This window comes from Pieris brassicae, chromosome 4, assembly GCF_905147105.1.
Source record: "Pieris brassicae chromosome 4, ilPieBrab1.1, whole genome shotgun sequence".
Taxonomy (NCBI): Eukaryota; Metazoa; Arthropoda; class Insecta; order Lepidoptera; family Pieridae; genus Pieris; species Pieris brassicae.
The window spans coordinates 14,142,011-14,153,221 of record NC_059668.1 but is presented as its reverse complement, the minus strand read 5'-3'; the positions used below and the strand labels follow the sequence as shown (position 1 = coordinate 14,153,221).

The 11,211-nt window shown below is 35.7% G+C and overlaps 1 protein-coding gene across 2 annotated transcripts in view; it reads right to left on the bottom strand.

Moving 5' to 3' along the window:
- Nucleotides 1-9,197: 9,197 nt before the first annotated feature.
- Nucleotides 9,198-11,211, bottom strand: part of LOC123708587 — a 74,986-nt gene continuing 72,972 nt past the window's right edge. For both annotated transcript variants that reach the window (XM_045659368.1, XM_045659367.1), the window contains exon 3: nt 9,198-10,873. In XM_045659368.1, the coding sequence (XP_045515324.1) occupies nt 9,534-10,873 (1,340 nt within the window). In that variant the 3' untranslated portion in view covers nt 9,198-9,533. The remainder of the gene's footprint in view (nt 10,874-11,211) is intronic.

Below are 11,211 nucleotides of genomic sequence, written 5' to 3'. Positions count from 1 at the left end.
TTCCTTCACCTTTCGAGCTAATGTTAAATGCGCACATGGAAAGAAAATCCAACGGTGCACAACCGGGGCTCGAACCTTCGACCTCACGGACGAGAGTCGCACGCTGAAGGCACTAGGCCAACACTGCTCTCATTTCTTTATATAGTTTATATTATTTATTTATTTGATAAATAATGACGTCTACGAGTATTAGTAACTACGACACAAGCAATTCAATTTAATATTGTATTGAAAACGAATAACAATAACATTTTGGTTTAACATCACTGAAATGGTTCAAAAAACTCTTTGGCGAAGTTAAAGTTTTTCGCATTGAGGCTATGAAATTCACTTTCCGTCCCTATCCGCTTACCTCCATCTCTATCTTCCTTTAAGTCTCTGCTGCTCAAGCCATCACATAAATTATTGTGATTCATCTGTCATCTTCAATGTTATATTGTCAGTATATATTTGAAATGCTTTGTTTTCTTCACTTATGAAATTATATTTCTCTTGCTCGAAACCGATAAGGCCGTCCATTGCACTCCTTATTTCATTATACTAATTGAATAGATTTTTACGTTTTCCATAATTATATAAATAAAATAAGTAACACTTATATACCTGCAATTCGCTGAACGTAATTAGCGTCATTAATGACTCACATTATGTATTCCAGAATGATATATAAAGGATACTATACGGTCACGGACAAAAATTGGTGATTAAGAACTTCGTTGTATAACCTCTTGCCTCGGAAGAGAAACAGAGCGCAAGACACCGTTTACGATTATTTGGCCCGCTTCTAGGACTCGCTGTTTCTTCACTGGCTATGAAACTTATATTAGGTGCTTACATATGAAATTGGCGTTTTGTATGGGAGGAACAAAAAGTGGAATATTTTTAAATATAATATATTTAATTAATCAAAGTATGAACCATTGGTCCTTTTACTAAAAAATCCAGTCGGACGGGAATCAATAAAATCTGTGAAGGCGATTTGGACTGCCCCACCAGAGTTAAATTTTTTCCCTTGCAAGAAGTTGTCCAAATTTCGAAAAAAATGGTAATCTGTTGGAGCAAGATCCGGGGAGTACGGAGGATGTCTTAGACATTCCAATTGAATCTCTTCTTATTTGGTAGCCGTCTGTTGTGCAGTGTGTGGTCTAGCGTTGTCGTGAAGTAGCAGTGGCGTGGAGCGATTGACCAGCCCAGGTTGTTTAGCCGCTAGCTTTTCCATCATGGTTTGCAATTGCTGACAATAGACATCAGCCGTAATAGTCTGGCCAGATTTGAAAAAACTCCACCACACGTCCACCAAACGCTTACAAGTAACTTTTTTGGGGTATATTTCGCTTTGGGCAGGATTTGGCTGGCTGGCCAACCATTGCGCTGAGCGCTTCTGATTATCGTAAAGAATCCATTTTTCATCACAGGTAATGATTCGGTTTAAAATACCTTCATTATTGTGCCGGTTCAGTAATGTAACGCAGCAGTCGACGTGCGTTTGCCGGTTTGCTTTAGTCAATTCGTGAGGTACCCACCTTTCAAGCTTTTTAATCTTCCCAATTTGCTTCAAGTGAATTAAAACAGTTTTATCACTAACATCGCAGCCTGCAGCTAACTTGGACGTGGTTTGCGATGGATCCGCTTCCACAATAGCCTTCAATACTTCATTATCAACTTGGGTCTCAGGCCGTCCACGGGGCTTGTTCTGCAGGTCGAAATTTCCAGAACGAAAACGTTGGAACCAAAAACGAACTGTGTTTTCTTTTGCAACATGACCGCCATACACATCATTCACCCTCCGAGTCGTTTCCGCAGCACTAGTGCCACGGCGGAACTCGTACTCGTAAATAATGCGATACTTTAAGTTTTCCATTTTGTAAAATGAGTGACGCAAACAGAAAAAAAACAAGAAAAACACAAATGAATGACGGTCATCGAAGCACAAATACAAAAGTAAATGGCTGTACAAATTTAAATTTGAAATTCCTAACCAAAGAGGAGGTATTTGAGGTCAAAGTGGCCAGTACGACAAAACGCCAATTTCATATGTAAGGACCTAATATCTAACATCAATACCAAAAGGCTGCTTAGGACAAAAAAAACAGATACGAAAATTCTTTATGAACACAAGTTTTAGGTGCACTATTTGGAATTATTTATGTTATTTAATGAAAACTATATAATCATGAAAACGAGTTACGTAGAATGTATACCCTCTTATTTTTCAGGGTGGTGGTAAAATCCTGATCAGGTAGTTGGTTTCGACATTCGAGTCACAAGTTTTTCAAACTTTCTGGACCTCTACATGACATATTCCAAAACCTTTCAAAGATACACGAAAATATTTCGACAGTCGAAAATATTAACAAAAGAGTTTTGTTTTAAATTATCAACACGACATGCTACTGTGTAATTGTAAAAAAATAAAAGGCAAGGTGCGTTTGCACAATTATAAACAATGCATATCTTGGGCGGTCCTTTCGATACACCTGTAGGGATGAAAAAAGGACACGTCTGACCGTCACGGGTATGATACGAAATCGAGAGTTGAAATTTAAAAAACGTGATTTTGTCTCTAAATTGAACTAATATATTAATACCTGGCAATACAACAAAGAAATATGCGTACTTCATGGCACATTTGCAGGTTCAAATACATCGATATTATTTATTCCTTATAACTCTTGATGTCATCCTTGGCTTGGGTAAGTAGATTTTTGTGTCTGTGACACTCCTTATGTTTTTTTAAATGGAATCTAGCTGTTGTTGTAAATCTAGCCTTAAGGGCCTTTACGGCTCGGGCTGTTTTGGCGACCATAGCTCGGACGGAATGGTGTTTAAGGTGTTTTCTCATTAGTTTTATTATCTTATGCACAGATTACATTCAGTGGTTGCATTGCTGGGGACCGTAGTTATCTGGAAAATTATTAATAAAAATAAATTGCAAAACCGAAAAGTAACGTATGAATAATAAAAAATATATCAATGAACACACATACACACATAAATATTGGTTAAATGCGGAGATTAATCTCAGCTAAACATAGATAGTGTTATAGTTAAGTAGTAAGAACAATTTCATGTATTATGTTAGTGTCATTGTCACGTAGAATTGCTACTGTACAGTCTGTTAACAAAAGACAGTTCCTATTTACACCTGTACAAAAGAAACGTCAAGAATTATAACTAAGCATTTAACTTATTAAAATGACCCCCTCTTGGGCGATTGTAAATGAACAATATCGACCAAAATATTTACCTCGATTGCTACTGGCACCTTTATTCACACACAATTGTTTAACCTGTCCACGCACTTGCCCAATTTTGGATTTATTACCATAAAATCGCTAAATAAGCGCCATTCATTTTATACTTAATTCCTTTACAACAAAGTCAAATTTACTTTACTCGGAATCGTTTATAGTATATTCTTACCTAGAAACAATTGACTTACAAATGGAACAGGTATTTTAAGTTGCAGTACAATCCTATTTATGTAATAAGTATGTTAAATCGTGGAATTTATAAAAATCAAAATGTTTTAAATATATTTATAATAATAGAGATACTATTAATGTACCGTGTTGATGATGAGCCAATGTGTGTTCGCCGTCCATGCGCATTAACGGTGTACTTTTGTCTATATTATTACAAATTCTTTTAATCTTACCTGTGTACAGAAAGTATTGATTGTTATCACCTAAGTGGTACCGAAATGGCTATTCCAATTTTTTCAAAATTAGTTAGGTTATTATAATCACACACAATCACATTTTTACACGAATACGTTGTATTAGGATAATATAGCGTTATATGGAAAATAACGCTATATTATTCTAATGGAGCTACAGCTATGGAGCTGTAACCAATGTTATAATTATTATAAATGTTTAATTTTACTTCATAAGTTAATTAAAATACCAGCAAAATCATAATTACAGTTAATATCATATATTCGTTTTTTTATTAGTGATTCCATCCATCTATTCACAATCTTAGATACTATTAAAACTTTCGCTAGTATAGTAGTACACATAAATTTCAAGAGATGGCGCTTCTAACAAAATTAAATTTGACGACATACATTTATAGTATTTATCATCAGTGTTAAAAGAGGTCACTTTTATAATTTTGTAAAACTATTATTACTGATTTGTTATATTACTACTTTGTGTAAATCAAATGGCTGATCAAATTGTGTCAAGTTGTATAAATTACTTAAGCACAAACTACCGTTAAGATTATTTTATTTCTATTCATCATCCTAACCTTAAAATTTTATGGTCTATTTTAGGCAATATTATATATTATGTTCTTAACTTAATGTAAAGCAATTGATTTTGCTAATGCTTTGACTGATACGTTGGTAAGTAAATTAAAAATATTGTATTATGAAAAATACTCAGAAGCAGTAATATGATTTAGGTAAGTGTGTAAAAAAACGATATTTATTTATTATAAATGGTTTTGTTGTGTTGTATATTATGTTAGTGATCACTTTTTAGGTTGCGTTCAACGAACTCAATATTAAACAATACTATCATATTAGTATTTGTGTTCATCGTTTTAATTGCAAAAAAACACCATTGTTTGAAATAAAACGATTATGTGCAAATTATTTTGTAAGTCCCGTTTCAGGCCTTTGTCGCTTGTAACTATTTATTATACTAGATAATAAAATGATAATGTTATGCTTTCATGCTCCTAAAAGATTTTAAAATTAAATTAGTTTGACTAAGAAGCGTAAGAAGGCGTACTGTACTTTTAAACTCCGACGCTAAAAGACTCTCTTTTTTCTTGTTACCCGTAAAACTTTATAAGTTGTAAGTGTTTGTGATCGTCCGGGGCTTCGTAGCTCCTAAACAAATGGATTGATCGTGATGCGGTTATTTAGTTATAACGCTTGAGACGGTTTTTAGCATTAATTTCTAGGCGGTATTTTTTAACTTCAAACATACACGTAGCACTGCTGATGGAGCTCCAACGTGGTCGAGGGTTACTTATAGGTATTGGCAAACTATACGGTTGGTTGTGGATTCCCTAACCACCTTACCTTGGCCAGAAGCAAAAATAGGTCGTTGTCATGACAACCAGACGTGACAACAGAAAGTTTATAAGTCTTACGATTTCTCTCACATAAAAATACCTATATAATATCTGGCTCTTATTTTTTTAGGTTTATAATAACAAAAACGACAAGAAATGTTTACCTGAGTTTTATAACCTAACATTAATTAAGTTACTTACGTATTTATATATTTTAGTAAATAATTAGAAGCGTAAACCAAATGTTAACAATCATCGCAAACTTAAGCCAAAATGAAGCTCTTTAGTTTTTCCCTCACTCATAAATTGTAATATAACATTCTTGTTTTCGATAATGTCCTAAAAGGTACGAATTGAAGTGTAACTAAGATTACAGTACCCACCCCTAATTTTATGTTAGTTTTAACCTCATGTATTAAAGCCAGGGTCACCATAGAGAGGCAACTCTCCATGAAGCACCACTTCTTCGGAGCTGTAGGGAGAGCCTAGCGGGCGGCACATAAGCTCAACCCACTCATTACAGGGAACTTACCCACCCGCACCAAGCTGGCGCTAAACAAGCTATATGTGCGTCCCCACCTCACGTACGCGTCACCGGCATGGTTCTCGTACACAAAGGAAACCAATTACCAAAGACTGCGAACCGTGCAAAACACTGTCTTACGCCGCGCAGTAGAGGCACCGCGCTACGTGAGGAACGCTACCATTGCGCGAGACCTCCGGATGGAGGGCATCGACGAGTTCGTCGCACGGCTCGCTAAGAGAATGTTCGATCGAGCGGACGCCTCTTAACTTCCTCATTCCTCACCTTCAAAACATCGCGCCGTGGCACTCCAGGCCTCCAGACCCTTAGAAGTACCTGCGTGAGCTCTTCTCCACGGGAACCAACGACAACAGGGCAGGAACCGCGGGTTTGACCGCTCGTCGCCTCGCTGGGCCTTCCCCGGGACAACCGGGGGTGCTTGATTGCGAGCCGCGAGTCTCTCCGCTACCACTACGACACCGGGGCCAAGTTGAGTTTACTACTTGGCCCTCAAAATGAACAACAATCTGTGATTAAAGCCAGTTGACACCCAACTTCAAACAAAGTGTTTTATTTAACATATATTTGAACATCCCTACAACAACCGCCGCCAAATTTAACTCGTGACTATCTCAAAATCTATTGGTTATGAACCGTCGACCTCGTGATATACATTGCATTTTAACATCGGATTGCGTTTTATAATTGCATATTTCTTAGGTTCAAAGAGGAAACTATTTACGTCTCAGAATATATAATTATATAATAATAAACGTGCAATTAATCTACGAAGTAGAGTAGTCATTTTTATTTATTTATATAACATAAATTATATATACGCTTGGCATTCATATATGCGCTAAAAAACATTGTTTGATACTACATTTCATATGTAACGATAAAGAGCTGTGTTTTAGCGGTGGCTCTCATCTCTGATGTCGTAGGTTCGATTCTAGGCTGTGCAACAACGAACTTTCTGCGCATTTAACTTTCACTCGTACGGTGAAGGAAAAGATCGTGAACAAATCATGAAACATATACACATATGTACAGACCCAAAACGTAGCGACACTGTTTTTAGGGTAAATAAAAATCAACAATGACATATATAGGAACGTGAGACCATCTTTAACTGTAGAACGCTAGAACGTATGATGTTATTAATATTCAAAATTCGAATGCCTACACTTGTTACGCAGGGTGACTCAGGGGAGTCAGGTGTAACCGACATGTGTTCTTTCGGTTTAAGGTACCCCATATGGTTAACAAATACGAAGGTTCGAAATATTTGTACGTTTTACTATCTAGACTAATGTAACGGGATACAACTGGTTTAATAAGCTATTCGACTGCCTGCGTAGTTTTGTAATATACTTGGCACCGTGTCAGGTTTTCGAGGTGATCCCGGTGAAACAGTTAAGTATATAGAACAGGGCACGCCTACCTTAATATATCAATAAAACAGAGTTATAGTAAAGATTATTGTTATTTTTAAAGATTATAGACAGATAAATGTATGTACGACAATGGAATCAGATATTATATAAATGTCTGATCTCTGACCATCGTGACCGTCTTTACCGACTTTATTCAGATAGATAATAAATTATGTTTGTTAATAAGACAAAATTATGAAATGCTAAAACATCCATATACGAAAGATGAAAATAATTTTCCAGACATAACCCTTTATGAATTTGAGAATTGACCTTCAATGTCGTATATTTTTAAAGCGCGATTTTTGCGTCTTTCTCGTAAGATCTGCAAGTCGTAAATAGTTCACAATAACCAGTTATTAATTTAAGTAATGACGTCAATTCATAATTATAAAAACTGGAAAATGTCCTCGTAAAACAAAACTAATATTTTATGCAAACGTGAAAATTTACTATGTGAATATTACATAGTATCTCTGCATAGAGCATTTTTTACTTACATAGAGCAAACGGGCTCATCTGACGATAAGTGATTCAGCCACCCATGGACACTCCGTTACAGCCTTTTAAGACAACGCTCTTTTCTTATAGGACCCAAAGTCGAATGGGTTCGGAACTGTAATGGTTCAGTTATAAACAGTTGTCCGCTACAAGTGCCTTGTGGAATTATGGTTGTCGAGGTGATAGGGGTAGAATTTTATATTTATAAAATCTAGAATTTCAGGTATATATTTAATAAGAATTATGCGGATTTTAATATAAGATATGTCTTTGCAGATTTATAATGAATATTAATGTATATGCGTTAAATTTTTACAAAAATCTTTAATGGTGCATAAATTACAGATGTTCTTGCAGTTGCATTAATGGATGCCTCAGATCAATGACCGCTGATGAGTTTACATTGAAGATTTCGAATATTAAAATCGACAAATACCTATCAATATTATTTACTAAACAGATTTTAATAACACTTGGATGATCCCATCATTTAGAAATTTGTACACAAACAAGGAATCCTACAAGACCATGTACATATATTGCATACATTCTGGTCAAATTCGACAATGGAGCAATTTTCATAGTTTTTGTTATCACTCTGTATGCCCATAAAAACCTCGTTAAACTGACTGCATTAGGAACGCATGACTTCAGGAAGCCGCTGGCCTATACTAACACTTTTTTAATAATACATGTATAAACATTTATGTTCAGACTACAGCCCACATAACGACCATAACGACGAACCTCCGGTATTTGTACGATATTGCTCTGTTTAACTTAAAAAAAAGAAGGAGGACGGTATCAATTCCACCTATATTTTTATTGTTTATATTTGCTAAGCAGTTGGCACGTTGCTTGCGACCTTTTAGCTGTTAATGTCTAGGTATATGTCTATACAAAAGAAATTTCTTGATATTGTGCTCTTAAAAATATTATAATCCATTCGATTAAATTTTACCTTAAATATAATAAAAACTACATTCATATTTGAGTATTTTCCCATATTATGGTTTATCTTGAATCTTATCAGTGAGCACTTAGGTTTCGTAAATTTAAGAGTTGGGATTAAGTCTGATAAGATATCAAAGGCTGAAACTTCAATCAGCATCGTTCTTTATTTAAAAACTAACTCAAAAACGTACTCTATTGACTCCTACAAATTTTATTTACACTGTGACGCAAATATACAGATGAGCACATTAGTTTAAACGGTGCGATTAGACTGATTTAATTTTAATCAATAACATAGCTATTAGATTGTTCTTGTTTAGGGTCTTATACGCCACCAATAGTAAGCGATTGGCCCAATTCCACGCCTATAAAAAGTTCCACCTTCCCAATTCAAAATTATAATTGTTTCGCCGATAATTGTAACAAAGTTAAACAGCACGTTAATAAGCCAGTAAGCCAGGCACTGATTATTTTTGAACAGTCAAACATACATAAAGAAACGGTATGTTTTCTGTAAATGATCTTTAAGGATGTTTATTGACTAAAAAAACACCGACTGTGGACTGGAGCTTTGTAATTTCCCCAGAGCTAACAGGTGTCGCAAGCAAAGCAGCTATGACAACTCATGACATCATACTGATATTGTTATGTTACATAACATATGTATTATACTTTTCTGAATCATTAAATTGAAAATAATATTTTAATCGTTTATCCGTATTTGGGGCATCCAAATGAAACAATATATATATATTTTTATTTTTATAGTAAATTCGTCTACAAACAGGCGATTGACAGTTACAGTATACATGGAATGTGTAAGTACCAAGTAACGTGACGATGTGACAAGAATACTTACAATAATTCATTAGACATGTTACTACATACAAACACGTTAAATAGATTATTACTGCGGTCATATGATATAGAATAAAATAATATAGATTCTCCGATGTATCGATTAAATCTTCTATAACTGTATATACAATTTTTTTTGTAAAACAATTTACTTTTATTTACACAAATATTTATCTATTCACACTATTTTTTCTATCTTATCGGTGCATTATGTGGCCTCACATAAATTAAACCATTATAGTATTACCAATTATGCTATCTTTATCAAGCAGCTCAGAATAACCCGATTCGTCGCTGCAAGCGCTGTCGTTGTCACCGACAGTTTTGAAAACATCAGTCTCCGTGCTCGAGTGCAAGCTCTCCACGTCAGTTAAATTATCCAATAAGGATTCAAATTTACCATCGAGATTACCGTTAGGTGGCGGGTACGTCGATCGTCGCCGAAAACCATTATTTTCACCAATCGGTATATGGTTTACCTCGTCAGAGGCTAGATTTAATTCATTCCCGTCATCCACTCCATGTATTGAGTTTGAGTAGCTTCTGCTACTCTTTCGCGTGGAGTCGTATATTTCTCTGCAAAAAGCCGAAGCTCTCTCCTCATCACTATCATCCTTGTGCTCTTCTTGGAATTGCGGGAGGGAGATGGGCTCAGCATCAGATGAAGTGACGGTGCTAGCTGTCTCACATCCCGAAGAAACTGACCCATCGTCGCTATCCGTGACGAGGTAGTTACTTTGTGACAATAACTCTTTTCTTTCGCTTGTCGTAGTCATTTCTTTCATTTCTACAATCGCATCTAATTTGTCGCTTTCATTTTCATCTTTTTCTTCCATTTCAGTTTTAAGTTTACTTTCTTCTACAATTAAGGTTACTATATCTTCAGTAGTGTCATTAGATCCTTCAGATTCAGATCGAATCCTTTTAATAACATTTTCCGGACAAGACATTTTTCTTGGCGATTTAATATCTGATCGCCGTCTGTCTAATGTTTGCGTATCATAAAAGTTAGATACTTCTTTTTTACTACTTATTTCAGCTTCCTCTTCATCTTCTTCGGAACAGAGTTCTTCGATAGCACCGAGTTTAGGAGCAGATTTAGATCTTTCCAAGGGCGGCCTATAATTAAGTGCGCCAACACTAAGTAGTATTTTTCTGCGAGGCATGCTGGGATTATCGTAGACGCTGTTAGCAAGACTTAGCCTAGCGTTTTGTTTAGAAATTCGATCTTTCTTAAATTCGACTAGTGCCTGTTTCAACTTAATTTGTAATTCTTCTGTTATTTTCTTTGAAATGGATTCTTTGGTGCAAAGTACGGCGTGGCATCGTAGCTCGTGTTTAAGTTTTTTACCTTCATGTCGGTAGACCCAACAGAAGAGCTTAGGGTAATGTGGAGGGCTTGTGCAATAGGTAATGCGGTGGGACCAGTACTCAGTGAGGCCGTGTTCTTTGGTGATGCCTTTTAGGCCGGAGTTGGTGACAGAGAGTTTCATGACTACGTCCGGCTTTGTAGATTGCTGGTAGTTGCGCCACAACGTCGCCAACGGCTTCTCAATGCAACCTTCACCTGAAAAGAGAGAAAAAAAATTAATCTATAATATTTTTAATACGTCAATAGTAACTTCTAACAGGATTGTAATTATTGATATAACTTCAATAAAAATGTATGAATTTCCTATAATATTTAATTAAAGGCCAAGGTATAATAAAATCTGGTCGAATAACAAATTAGATGGTAGTGTTTAGGCACGTATTTAGGGCGATTGACGTAGGTCGTTCCGCTTACGTGAATGTCATGTCGGTAACTGAATGATATCGATTCAATCTAGTGACTCTCATTGGTAATGTCGAGGTGAGCCAGGCATACTTTTCTGTTTATGGTACCCGTATGACATTGTCTCTTAA